General features: G+C 43.1%; 1 protein-coding gene across 1 annotated transcript in view; it reads right to left on the bottom strand.

Moving 5' to 3' along the window:
- The window catches only part of FAM184A (family with sequence similarity 184 member A), a gene marked incomplete in the record, with an annotated part of 171,410 nt that overhangs the window by 25,067 nt on the left and 131,706 nt on the right, over nucleotides 1-14,637 (bottom strand). Inside the window, 3 exon segments of the mRNA XM_034765789.1 lie at nucleotides 919-1,065; nucleotides 1,533-1,717; nucleotides 7,519-7,646. Of these exon segments, the coding sequence (XP_034621680.1) occupies nucleotides 919-1,065; nucleotides 1,533-1,717; nucleotides 7,519-7,646 (460 nt within the window).

Below are 14,637 nucleotides of genomic sequence, written 5' to 3'. Positions count from 1 at the left end.
TGTTTCCGTGGGAAACAGCTCTCGCGACGCCGTGTTCTGAGCTGCGTGGGGCAATGGGGCCACAGGAAAGGTCCCCCAGTGGCCGGGGGGGTCCCCCCCGCGAGGGAAGCCCAAGCCCCTCCTGAGCATTGTAGCTGGGGCAGCTAGGCTGCGCTGCGGACCTGGCGGATCGTGCTGGGTGGACCCTGGCTTATGCCTCCCTATTTCCCCGGACATGTCCGGCTCTTTGGAAATTCCCCCTGGATGGGGATTTGAGCACCAAAAAGCCGGACATGTCGGGGAAATCCGGACGTATGGTAACCCTAGCATATGCTGTTTTAACTCTTGTAAACAGATATTCTGTGTTGCTCAGAGAAATGGCTCCCTGCCTGGCCTATGTTATTAGAAAAATGTATGAGCTTCTTGTGGTGAAAGAAAAAGAAAAAGTTTTCACCCATTTTTAAAAGGTCAAACAGAAATCTTCCTGTTCATGTGGAAATCTTTATTGGATTTTAATAAAAGCTAAACATAATTATTGAACAATGTCTTACCCTCATCTTTTACAATAGTCAATATTTTGGAAGTGAACATGATCTATGGTATTTATAGCTTTATTTAAACAATTTTATTTTCTCACTTATGTACAGTAATGTATAGCAACAATATAATCTTTTAAATAACATGTTCCGTCCAATTTATTAAGAACTATTTTGTCTTTTCTACCCTGTATCTTTGGGTCTGATTACACTCAAGACTCCCACTGAAGTCAATGGGAATTTTGAGTGCATAAGGAATGCAGGATTAGGCCCCATATTTGGGGGTGGTTTTTCCATATGTCTCTCTCTCCAAGGATACTTGATAACTTACTTGATATTTTAATGAATCACTTTTCACTCAAAACTCAGCCACATATGATTTTTTTAATGTAATGAAACTTACGAAACTTGTAAAGCTGAATTAATTTCCTTGAGTAGCTCTTGGGTCTTATTAAAATCTGCGAGTATGCTTTGTTTCTCTCTGATGTGGTCTGCTGTCATGACATCCAGCTCTTTCTCATGTTTCTTGCTTAAATCTTGCTCATGTATCCTGTTTAATTCATTTTTGGTTAAAAAAAAGTTATTCTAACATCAGTCTGCTTTGTTCATCACGATTTTCTGCCAGGTTTGAAATGGCTTTTTGTACAACACCAAACAACACTGTCAGCAGTTACTGAATCATCAAATCGTACTACTGACTTTTCTCTATGCTTCAAGCTTATTTCACTGAAAAGTCATCTCCTTTAATGCTTTTTTTTAAATAAACACAATGAGTTTTAAAAAACACTTAAGGGGACTTAAATTAAAGTTGGCCAAAATATGTTATTAAAATTACAGCTGAACCATATAATAATATCTACTTATATTACCTCCTGGCAGAGGCTAAATGATATACAGTATCACATGACTAAATATCTAAACTAACAACCCACAAAGGGTCAAGTATCTCTGACAAACATTAGCAGTTGAGATTAATAAATAGGAAAATATTGTAGTTTATAGTAGAAAAATTCATACCTAATCTGTTGGTTGGATTCACTGCGTATTCTGAGAACCTCTTTCCCCTTAAACTCCAGTTCCTTGGTTAGGGCACTTATATTCTCATGCAGAGTCAGAATCTCCTTGTCCAATTCAGATATATGATGGTCGCGATGTTTGAGTTCATCCTGTAGATCTGATACTCGGCACAAAAATTCCTTCTCCTGATAAACAAATATCAAGAACAAAGAATACTTTAATATACTCCTGTTTCAGATGCAAAATACTTGTCTCTGGAAGTTTATAATATAGCTTACTTTTCCTTTTGTTTTAGATTTTTTTTATTTACCATTTAACAGTGTTTAAGTATAGAGTATAAGTTTAAAAAGTCCTTATCAAAATCCCGATAAAGGAAACCGGAGATCAATAATGTTTTTTATTGTGTGAGGGTAGAAAAAAAGACTCTCTCACCCACATACCTGTGAGAGAATTCTATATATTCTATCTATTCAGCATGCTGTAGGAGAGGAATCACCTATAGTTAAGGTTATACGAACTGTTTCATTCTAAAAAAAGATAGTTTTACTTTTTTTGGCTAAAGTTTAGCATGTTTGTTCTTAGCCTTGGAATTATTTATTTTTAATACAGTTCAAGAAAAAGCTCAGTGATTTTCAAGGATGAGGAGAGTGAAAAATACACTTTTGTAATTATAAAAAACGTTTGCAACTTGTTTTGAACTGCTCTAGCATCTAAATGTGAAGTGGTAGAAATCTGATACATGGCATGGACATAGATCTTTGGTCTTTTAGTAAAGCAACCCACCAGCTGAAATTCGGGTTTTTTTTGCAACCCGTCCGGAGTCCAAATTCATGTGGGGGATGAAAAAATCATAGGCCAGCATCCTTCTTGTCCTCGGCTACCTCTTTTCCCCACTGAGGGGACACTAACAACCTGCAGCAGCACACTCTGCCCTGGCATCTCAGTCCTAATGCCAGACAGGTGCTGAGGAAATGCCCTGGGGACATGGTTGGGGGTGGTGGAGAGCAAGCCCACCCTGCACTCATCCTGCAGCAGAAGTCCCTGTCCCATGGGGCTGGGCCCAGCTTCCTGCTCCAGCCATTGTGACCTGGCTCACAAGGGTCAAAGCATCACTCAGGTTTGGCATAGCCACCCCCCATCATGATGGGGACAGGAGTGGGGGGCCAAATTTGAGTGAATGATGCCTTCCGTATGATCAATGGAAGTGCATATGGAATAAGTGAAGCCCTGATTCAGCATACAACCCCTATCTATTCAGAAAGGCACTTAAACTTATGTAGTGGTAAATGAGAAAGTTAAGATAGAGTTAAAGTTGTTAAGGCATTCTTCTTGTGTGCATGCATTATAATACAGTCTTTAATTACTATATTTTCTATAGTACAGTTTTCTCATTCTGCACAAGGACTGGAAATTGAATGAGTTAATGTTGTGCAAAGAATGAGACTGGCATCCTGCCCATTCTCTAGAGAAGTTAGACGATATGTGATGTTTGAGGCATGGGACAACAAAGAACAATGACTGTAAAAATCAATATTGAACTGCTTCTTGCACTGAGCACTGTTCATCCTGTAGACTGAATGAGGCATGGGTCCTGCAGAGAAAAATAATATGCAATCATGTAATTAAAGACTGTACCATAAAGCATACGTATGAGGGCAGAATTAAAGTTGCCTGGACAACGTTAATGTTCTTATTTACAGTTGTTCTTCAAGAGTCACCTCTGTGCATTCATATTTGTCGGATATGGTGTCCCTGGTCTTGAGCTGCGGAACTGCCTTGAAAAGCAGTGTCCATCATGGGATGCACAAGGAATTTCATCTGACGGTGATGTTATCAGCCTATTGTATGTCCATAAGGGAATGCACCTCTGAACCACCTCCATTCCTTTTTCAAACCACAGAGTCCTGACATTATATTGAACTCTAAGGTACAGGGGAAGACAGGAAGGTAGCGTCAATGCAGAGGTGACTCTCACAGAACAATAATTCCCAGTACTTAACTTCTCTTTCTTCTTCAAGGGTCTTCATGCACTTTCACTTGTGAGAGATTAGCAAGCAGTGAGTAAATGAGGAGGTCTGAGCTAAATATGAACTGTAGCATCGCCCTCTTGGACACCATTACTGCCATACTGGGCACTGGAATTTGATGTTAAGTCCAAAGAACAGTGCCTGGTGAAAGTGTGCACTGAATTTCAAGTTGCTGCTTTGCACATCGCTATCAAGGGAACCTGTCTAAGCTAGTCCACTGATGTTGAGGTGACTTTCGTAGAGCGGCTCTTTAAGCCAATGTGTACTGGTTTCTTAGCTAAAATTAAACAATAATCCATTCATCTCCTATCCAGTGTAAGAGTCTCTGTTTGGTAATGGGTTCTTCCTAGAATCTTTCCCCATATGCTACAACCCAGATAGATTGATATCATTCATGGCAGTTGAACATCTGTGACTCTGAAGAGATCTGAAGATTTTATGAGTTTGAGAAAATTTAGAAAAAGCTAAGAACTAATGCGACAGACACTCACCAGGTTCTGTCGCTGCCATGGGCGGTTAGAGGGAATAGAGGGAAGGTTACAGCGACCCCACCCTATGTAAACTTGTATGGGAGCATGAGGAGGAACAGCATGCATATGTGGCCCTGATGGATACTGCTATTCAAAAGATTCCAATCTCAAACACATGTGTATGTACAATGGGATCCACACCAACATATATTCAAAGAACACAAAATATGCTTTTACACCGGAACTGTTGTCGCACTCATTTTTAATTTTTCCTCACTAAGACGCACTACAGTGTAACATTTAATCATGTTTTTAAATTTAAGTATGTGAGTAGTCCCATTGACTTTCATTAATTATGTGGACACCCCATAAAAATGCCTTCCTTTACCTAGCAAATCCTAATGGGATTCAATGGGATTACTCACATGCTTTCAAGTTAAGCACATGCAGAAGTGCTTTGCAGGACTCAATCTGGTAAGTAAATGGTTATGGCAAGGATTCTGGTCAGTGTGGAAAATGTTTACTATTAACATTCATCTTGTTTGGCTGATCTTGGCTATGTTTTCTCCATTTGTAGTTGTACAAGAATACAGCAATAAGCCACCACAAGGTTTGCATTAGGAGAATATCTTAGGAGTATTGTGAGGTACAAGGCTGAAGCCATCCAAGAAATACACCATTATTCTACTACCGCATTTTAAATTAACTCCCTCCTTCACCTCCATACACAGAGGTTTTATGCAAGGATTCCTTCCCCTATAAAAAAAATAGTTCCAAGATGGAAGAGACGAGAAAATAGTATGGAAAAAACTTATAAACTCTTTGCCTACTATTTTAGTTTTAGTTGTAACTCAGTCTCATAATTTTTTCCTTTTTTCCATTTGTCAACTCAGATGGCTTCAGCTACTATCTTTACTCTAATGAATAAGAAATCTACCATTCCTCTCTTGATTTATTTCAATGCATCCTGCCTTCAATCCTGGCCGGTGCTTTGACTTCAGTGGAACTATGCATGTGTTTAAATGCTCTGCTTGACTGGGGCCAGAGTGATCAGCACCTTGAAGGATCAATCCCCCATCTTGTACTTCATCCTATACTTCTGACATCTCCTCCTGGGTGCAGGGCCGCCGAGAGTGGGTTCGGGCCCTGGTGAAAAATTTTTTTCAGGCCCCCAGGCAAGGGCGGACTGGCTAAACAAGGCCGACAGGGGGCGGGGGGGGGGGAGGAGAAGCCGGGCCCCGGTACTTTGTACAGGCTTCCCCCCCACCTCGTCGGCCTTGCCTCAGTGTCTCACCATCTCCTTAAATTAAATATGGCCAAACTACCTGTTCATCTTTCCTCCCATTCTCTTTTTCTCATTTTCCCTATTCTTCAGGCCTGTAAAGTGGGAGTCATCTCTGACTCTTTCTTCCTTGCCCTACACATGAAGGCTCTGTCTAACTCCTGCTGTTTCTTCGTCCAAAACATTTCTAAAAACAGACCTGCTTTTAGGTGAGAGGACTGTGTCTTCCTATGTTTTTGACAAGTAATCCTGATTGCAGCCTTTGGGTGCAACTGCTATAAATAAATAATAATAATTCTCCTCCCATTCCCAGGAGTCTGTTTTTAATTTGAACAAGAAGTTGAGGCTGAACAGTCACTTTGGATTGCTACTACTGAAAAATCTGAACTGGGCTCCTAATTTATTAAGTGAAAGATAAAGTGGCTGAATCATAAACCGCTGTTGAAAGGCACCTTGCCAACCAGTGGAATCCCCAGCCCAGAATTGGGCACCTAGGTAACCTATATAATGCATGGGGGGAGACAGGCACCTAAGAATGGGATCCCAAAAAGCCAGCACACTGAGTGGGGAGCCTCCTAAACTAACCAATGGGAGATGTTAAGGAGGGCTTAAGTTCCACCCCTCAGAAGGACTTAGGTGCCTAACTCCAGGCCAAAGGGAGGTGTCTTTCTCCACTCAGGATTCACAGTTGTGGACCCTCTCCTGGACTTAGGTACCTAAGCTCTTTTTCACAAAAACTGGCAAAGGAGAAGGTGGGAGAGAGAGAATGAGAATGATTCAGAATCTCAACAGTTAAGGATTCACCTGGGATGTAGGAGACCCTGGTCCATTCGCTCTGCTTCAATTCATATTTAATTATTTATACACAATGGGACTTTAAGTGTCCACAGAGTTAGGTGCCAGCTTAGTGGGAGTTTTTGGTTTTCCACTGCACCTAAATGTTGGATTTAGGCTCCTAGGGCAGGGGTCTCCAAACTACGGCCCGCGGGCCAGATCCGGCCCAGGGCTTCCATTTGTCAGGCCCTCCAACCAACAGGGGAGAAGCGAACAGCTGAGTAGGCAGCCGAGCAGGCAGGGGAAGGGGCCGCCGGCAGCAGCTCACGCAGGGCGGCAGCACAGCTGAGCCGTGCAGAGGGGTGAGTGCCTCTGGGAGCCAGTGTCCCCTGAAAAGGGGAGCCAACTTAGGGGAGCGTCGTTGCTGCAGCCGAGCAGGTACAGGGAGAAGGCAGGGGGAGAGAGGGGCTGCCGGCAGCAGCTCGCACGTGTGTGTGTGTGGGGTTGGCAATAGCTCAGCTGAACTGTGCGGAGGAGTGAGTGCCCCCAGGAGCCAGTGTCCCCACAAAAGGGGAGCCAACTTAGGGGACAGTTGTTGCTGCAGCCGAGCAAGCATGGACCCCTGCCGTAGAGTAAAAATACAAGCCAGATGCTTAATTACATCTCCAATAAATGGAGTAAAGAAGATGGAAATTAACAATTTCATAATGGTTAAATTTTAACTACAGCACTAATAGAACCAAACAGTATTTGTATGATACAAATGTGTGAGTTTTTAGAAATAAAATAAAAAAAAATTATGTGAAATGATTTTTAATGTATTGACAAATATTGTGTGTGATTTCACAGTACCGGCATCGATTAACTTTTATACCTGATTTAGAATTTAATGCAACACTAACACAGTAGTGTAGTGTTGTTTTTTTAACGATTTTGCATATATTTAATGTCTTTCACCGTCACTTTGGCCCGCGAAGCCCCTTCAAAAATCTAATATGGCCCTCGTCTCAAAGTTTGGAGACCCCTGTCCTAGGGCAACAGTGGCTCCACAAAAGAAACAGTGTTTTAGCCTTGAAGTGTGGCTAAAAGAAAGTCTAGCAGATTAACTTTAACAAGAAATAACACTTTCCCCCTCTGAGTCCAGTCACTGTGCCCTCAAAATGGCTGGACAATTTTGAATCTGAAATTTAGTTTATAGACTTGAATTTGGGGCTAGTTTAAGACTCCCAGTTAGGTTTGTTGATGAGGGAAGGGAGAAGGAAAAGGGGTAGCAGATTAGATAAACTGATGAAGGAGCACTGTCTTCAACTCTGACTGCCTTTCAAAGATTAAAGTCCTCAATATGCATTTATAGTACAGTTATGCTCTCCAGTTAACACAAAACAAATTCTAAATATGCAATTTACATCCAGTTACCATTAATGCTTATTTACCTGTCGTCTGCTGAGTTCTATACTTCTTTCAAGTTCCATTTTAGCAGCTACCAATTCTTGTTGATGGTTGTGCCTTAGTTGGTCAATTGCTGCTGCATGTTGATGATTTAACTCTGAGCGCAAAGAAGCTAGTTACCATGATTAAAAGGAAAAAAGTTTATTTTGTAAACATTATTGTTAATTAACATAATCAACTCTGATAAAATATTACTGCTCACCTAATAAACAGAGAGATAGAAAATTACTTGTATAAATTAACATAAAATCTATGTTGACCATATCAAGCTGATTTTAGGTTTGCAACCCTACACCTTGAGCTGTCACATCATCTATCTGCTATCTTAAGCAAAGTCAGACTTGTTCAATACTAGAAAACCCACGTGCTGCAGGAAATTGTACTGGTGACTCAGTGTGCTTGTTTTTAAAGTGTGTTCTAGTCTGAAAAATACTTATGCAAAAATGGGATCTTATACAACACATCTGCTCCCTCTGCACATTCAGAGTCATGTCTGCTTACCTGAGTGACAAACTATGTTTTATTACTCGCAAAATTGCCATTGAAGTTTACCAGTCTAGGCACAAAACCTACTTGTCTCTCTTTTACCATGACTGATAATGGAAAAAACCACCCCAGTTAATGACATTTTAATTGCACATTGAAAAAAAAGCTCTTCAACCTCTTGAGTGGGCAAGCAGAATTCCGTGCGTTTCTGTGACCTCCATGACTTCTGCAACAGCTGGTGTGGCTGACCCCAGGGCTGCCCAAGTAGTTGACCCGGGGGCCAGCTACTCAGGTGGCCCTGGGGCCAGCTGCACAGAGCAGTCCTGGGGCCAGCCATACCAGCTACTGCTCAAGCAGCTCCGGGGCCTGCCAGAGCAGCCGCCAGTGCAACTGGCCGCAGGGACCACCTGAGCAGCAGTGGATGGGCGGCCCCACAGCCAGCTGCTGCTGGAGCGATTCTAGGGTCAGCTGCACCGACTGCTTCTCAGGCAGCCCCTGGGCAGCTGACCCCAGGGACCACACGAGCAGCAGCCAGTGAGGGTGGCTCTGAGGACTGCCCAAGCAGCGGCGGGTGGGCAGCCCTTGGGGCAGCTAGAGCAGCCACTGCTCATTGGCCCCCGGCAGCTGGTGCCACTGGCCTCGGTGGCTCCACCAGAGCAGTGGCCTTCACCCCCCACCCCCTGCCCAGAGCAGCACCCCTCCCCCCGCCCCTCAGAGCAGCGTTCCCCCCCGCACTAGCTAAGATTTAGTCAGGGGTATATAGTACATGTCATGGACAGGTCGCAGACCGTGAATTTTTGTTTGTTGCTTGTGACCTATCCAAGACTTCTACTAAAAATACCCATGACTAAATTGTAGCCTTAATTATCACCAGGAATAAAGATTCTGGAGGTTAAATTACACCTTTGGTCACATCTGTGCAACCCCATTAACCTTCAATGAACTCGCACAGATGTAATTGAGGGCATCATTTAAAGACAATGAGGTTGCACAGATGTTAATAGAAGGCATAGTTTGAATGGCAGAATCCTCAAAACTAGTGATTGAGACTGATAAGAAAAGAACACAAACTGACTTTCAGATCCCAATTTGGAGTTGCATCACTGAAAGTTAGAAAAAAAAAAATGTTTGAACTCTTCTATATTGAGCTTGCTTGAGCTGCACATCAGGAACAGATTAAAGAATTTTGGAGCCGTGATCTATGGAAATTGGGGGGAAACCTTCCTTAAACTAGAAGAGCATGTGATATGCAATGAGTAAATATGAGAACATCTCCATTTTATTATTAATATTAGATCAGAGAAGACTGAAAAATCTAATATGAAATATATTAATATTAATAGATCTAGACTATTTAATTTAAATACACATAACAATTCGTTTTTTTTTTTAAGAAATCTAATACCCACTTACTCTCTCTTTTTTTGTTCTGGGAAACATTTGCTAAATAGGCTAATCACAAGGAGGTATTTATGAAAAGTGACCTAGAAATTAACTTGACTGTGCCCAGCTGTCTCTCCGCATCTATAAGGGAAAGGGTTTCTGATGAAAATGGAATTTGCTGGAGATGATACAGATCAGAAAAGAGAAAGTATATTAGCATACTGGATATCTGAGCCTCCTGAGTGAGACATACTTTTGCTGCTTTCTGAAAAAGAGGCAGGACTAAGGGAGTAACTTTACCAGTTCCTTCGGGAAAAGGGCACCGTCTTTCTGCTGGCTTTGGACACAAGTTTGATTCAAATCAATACAAATACGGGAACGACTGAGAACTGATTGTGGGATTGGGCTTCAACAGCTGAGTGAGCAGGAAAGCTGGTTCTTTTTCCCCTGGGAAGAAGTGAGGACTTGGGTGCCATGATGGCTCGCTACCAAGACCCCAAAGAGGACACTGTGGCTCTGATGGCTCATGATACCAACACCAGCAAAGAGGAAGAATGTGCAAAGGATGAGCTGAACCCTGAAAAGAGACCCGAAAAAACTGGACCCCTCCCAGAACCCCCTATTCTTATGTTGCTCTCACCACCATGGCCATGATGGGAATGGGGGCCAGCTCGAAGCTGGTCGGGGCCCAAATACAGTTGTCACCTCTGAGAAGCAGAAAAATCAGCAACTGCTCCCCCCACAAGCCTGACCCACGTCTTCCCCTTCCAGGTACCACCCTCAACTGGCCTGACCCTTCTCTTCCCCTCCCAGATGCCCTCTCCTTCCCTCCCCGGTTCTCTTCTCCCATCAACCTGGTCCCCCTGGCCCATAAGCTCCTACACCCACTCCCTCCCAGCCCAGGCAACTCCCCTACTGTCCCCTCCCAAGCTCTCAGGAACCAATGTCCCTGGGCCCCTGCTGCTTACACCTCACTGCGCATGAGTCTTGGGTCAGTCCTGCTTTCTGGCATCAAGCTGCCGATTGGGCATACTGAGGGCCTTGTATGCAGAGTGGTGCATTAGCAGTGCTCCCAGAGGCCTTGTGACTTGGGCACCATAGTGGAAACGGCCACAGGCATGCACAACCGCACATACAGGCAGCAACAGTTGCCAGTCACAATATGGTATGTTTTTTTCTGCTTGTAATTTAAGTGAAACAAGTTACCCCTCCCACTTGCCTGGTACATTGCAACTGGCAATGCAGGATTAAAATTGGCCAGGCCAGTTAGGAACTGGACTTGCTGAAGATCATTGAGATACAAACCTAAGATTTCATGTGTACTGTATTTGGGCAGAAAACCCAAGCTGACTACACTGTATTTTCAGCACCCTAGCTGGAGCAGTCTGTCGACCTTAGCTGGGAAGCATGCTGGCAGCTGCAGTGTTGAGATATCCTGAGTGACAGCTCTAACTGGATGTATGTTAAACTCTTATAAATATTGGGTAAGGGTGAAATTCTATTTTTCAGCCACGTCACTTGCCTTTCCATTCAGAAGTCCTTCTATTTTGAAGAAAGCTAATTTTGTACCATCCTAGCCTCCGCTGTATGGAATTTGGATGTAATCTTCAACTCAGATTTGTCATTCAATCTGAAGTTGATTTTACTGCTAAGACGTGTGTCAACTTCATTTATTAAACATTTTGAGACTCTGTGGTTAATAGCTGACACAACAAGCTCTAGTGCACGCTTTGGTGCTTTTCCTGCTTGATTACTATAATGGCATCCTTGTTGGTATCAACGTTCGTCTATCCTATATAAACTGCCATTTGTCAGGAAATATGAGATTCATTTGATCTTTTGCTGTTCACATTTTTGCCATTTAGACCTTCATCCAATGCCCACTGAAGTAAATGTGAATCTTTCCATTTCCTTCAGTAGGCTTTGGATTAGGCCCTTAAGGTAAGTCTACACTGCAAATGGAAAGTGTGATTCCCAGCTGGACAGGGCTGGCCCACAACATTTTGAAAACTTTGAAAGGTCTCAATTCTGCCTTCTTCCTGTTCTACTCCTCTCATGATACAGTTCTGCTATCTACCTCAATAAAGAAGAACTAACAACTTAAAATGCCTTGTTCAAGAATTTTAAGTAACACTTAACTTTCAAATGCCTGAACAGCAAATGTAACTTTTCTTGTCTGCATAGTAAACAGACACTTTTATCTGTTTGAATAATCAAAGTGGTGCTTTCAGTGCCTTCTTGGTTGCAAAGAGTTGAACTGCTTCCTGCTGAAGGTCCACAGTCTGGGCCAGCTCATGCTCTATTGAGATGGCTGCAAGACCAACCAGCCTCTCCTGTGTCATTGAGCGTAGATGTGTTTTTATTAACTTCAGCTTGGAGAAGCTGTGTTCTCCTCTGGCAACGGTTACAGGAAGTATTAGAAGTATGCGCAGAGCAACAAAAGCATTTGGAAAGGGGTGGTCATCTTATTTGTGCACATATATTCCAGAACAGCCTTTGGAGTTGACCCTGCTGAAATGTATCTTAAAAGGGCTTTCAGTTCATCACCTAAATCACTCGCATCAATATTGCATGTGTTATCATGTGTCAACACTGTTTCTAGTGTCCTGCATTGCAGGTGTAGGTCTTCTTCAGGTACAGTGAGGAGTTTGGGAATATCATACAACATCCCAAATATACTGCTGTGTTCCTTAAGCTGCATGAAACGTTCTTTAACTGACTGTATTGCACAATCTAGCATCTGGTTAAAGAATTCAACTTTGAATTGTTGTTTGGGGTTTCTTATGGGATTATCCCATGCCTCATAATCAAAATGTCTTCTTCTTTGGTGACTCTTGTATTCTTGAATGGGTGGGAAGATAGCTTCAGTGTGAAGTTCTTCTGCCAACTTCTGTGCACTCTTCAGAACGTTTTGAAATCCCTCATCTGACCGGTAAGACTGTAAGTATGACTTTGCTTTGTCCGGTTGTTCCATTGCTCCAGATATATCAAGGTCAACACCTTGGAGTCTCTTGCTTACAACATTTATTTCAAACAGTATGTCATGCCACAACACAGAAATTTGAAGTTATGGATGTTTCTGGTGATTCCATTTCCCTCTATCACTGTTCTCCCATGAACAGTTCCTGTCATAACATTATTCTCCATAATGGCAACTATGGCATCATCTATCTTCCCAATTTGGTGTTTGATAGGCTTTATTGCCTCCACTCGACTTTCCCATCACGTGGCACTCAGTGGTTTCAGTGTCAGAGAGGATGTTCCCAGATGTTGCTTCAAAATTTGCCATTGATGAGTTGATGCAGAGAAAAATACATAGATGCTTTGAATTACATTAAAAAAAATCAGCAACCTCACTAGAAGCTCACTAGAAGCTGATGCTGCATCACTGACCACCAAGTTCAATGAATGAGAACTGCATGGGACAAAAAAAGCTCGAGGGTTTAACTCTCGGATCCGTGTCTGCACTTCTCTGTTCTTTCCTCTCATGTTGGCACCATTATCATAGCCCTGACCTCTCATGTCAGCTATCGCAATTCCCGTATCTTCCAGCTTTTTAAGAAGCACATGTCATACCAGCTCCTGTAGTATCATCAATGTCAATAAATTCTAGAAAATGCTCTCTGACAGTCACCATTGCAGGGACATTTTCACTAGGTTCTGTTATTATTACAAAGCACACCATTAAAGTCATTTGTTCCGTATGGCTGATGTCAGGTGTGCAGTCCAGAATAACAGAGTAATATCTTGCTGACTTCAGATCTGCCACAATCTTCTGTTTGACTTTTGTTGCCAGTAACTGTATGATCTCATTTTGAATGGTTTTTCCAAGGTAGTGGTGTGTGTACATTTCTTGGGTGGTGACTCTTCTTAGATGCTCCTGGAGTACAGCATCAAACTCAGCCATCAGCTCTACAGTTTTAAGGAAGTTTCCACTGTTTGGCACATACAGCTGATCTGAAGTGCCACGCAGTGCTAAGTTTTGGATAGCAAGCATTCTTACAATGGCAATGAGTCTTTTCAGAACATTTTGCCAGCTGATGCAATCTTCTCTCGATGCTGATCATCTATGGTGACCTTTAACCTTAGTCTCATCTCAAGCTCTTTCCATCTATGGAATGCTCTCTGGTGATTTGCTGCCTTCTCATGGCATGCCAGATTTCTAGCCAGATTTTTCCAGTCCTTTGTTCCTGTAGAACCCAATGTGGCTGGTACATTAGCGTGGAAGAGTTTGCAACAAAAACAGTATGCAGCGTTCTGGGTTTTTGAGTACACAAACCATGGCCTCTCCACTTTGTCACCATTGGGGATTTCACGCCAGTAATGTGTTGGATGGAAACTTCTATTTTCATTGTCTTTGGGGAACATGAAGTTTTTCACTTGCTGTGGCCCATGCGGTACAAGGAAGTCCCTCAGGGTACTGCTCAAATGGGTTCACAGTCCTGGATCATGTAGACTTAAGGAACTAAACTCAGCAGCAGCTGTTTCTTGCGCCTCCACCACACTCTCCTCTGATCTACACTTTTCTTCAGGAATGTGCATGGTTACATCCATTTGAGTTGGAGGTATGGATGCTGCAGTAGCTGCCAGGTCACCTGCACTCTGACTAACTGGAAGATCAGGCATCTTCTCACCACTCACATCCTCACTGGGGGCGGAAGGCACACCGTGAACATTTGTGTCTATGTATCTCAGGAGAGCTCCCTCCTGTTTAGATAGACAAGCTTCCTTTGCTTGCTTGCTTTTTCTGAATGCTGCCCCAGAGGGGCGTTTTCTTCTTTCACTCATGACTGCTGTTCTGTGCCAGCTATAGTGGCTCTCAACACTCAATTGAAGGGGACAAATAAGCAGGCTAGTAGCAGGGCCTGAGTGAGAGAAGATATCAGCGTCTTAAGGGCCTAACTAGCTCCTACTACTTCAGTTGACTGCCTGTTCTCCTCAAGTGGGTTCAGGGAAGCAGCAGGAAACAGGAATCTCCCTGAGAAGCTGGTGTTAATCAGTCCAGGCTCCTGGGGGTGCTAGAGAGGTACATAAGAGGCTGATCCTCCTCTCTGCCCCTGCAGCTTTCTGTTATTCCCTCTCACCTCTTCTCCTGCCTGCCTGTTGTTTGTTGTGCCTTCCTTTCTCCAGTACAGCACTCCACCATCTTTGTGCATCTAGAGCAGAGAGAATACATATGCACCAGCAGCAGACACTATTTTCTACACTCGAGGTCCTAGTGGTGCCCCCCCCCC

This window comes from Trachemys scripta, chromosome 3 (assembly GCF_013100865.1).
Source record: "Trachemys scripta elegans isolate TJP31775 chromosome 3, CAS_Tse_1.0, whole genome shotgun sequence".
NCBI lineage: Eukaryota > Metazoa > Chordata > Testudines > Emydidae > Trachemys > Trachemys scripta.
This window is presented reverse-complemented; position numbering and strand designations above follow the sequence as displayed.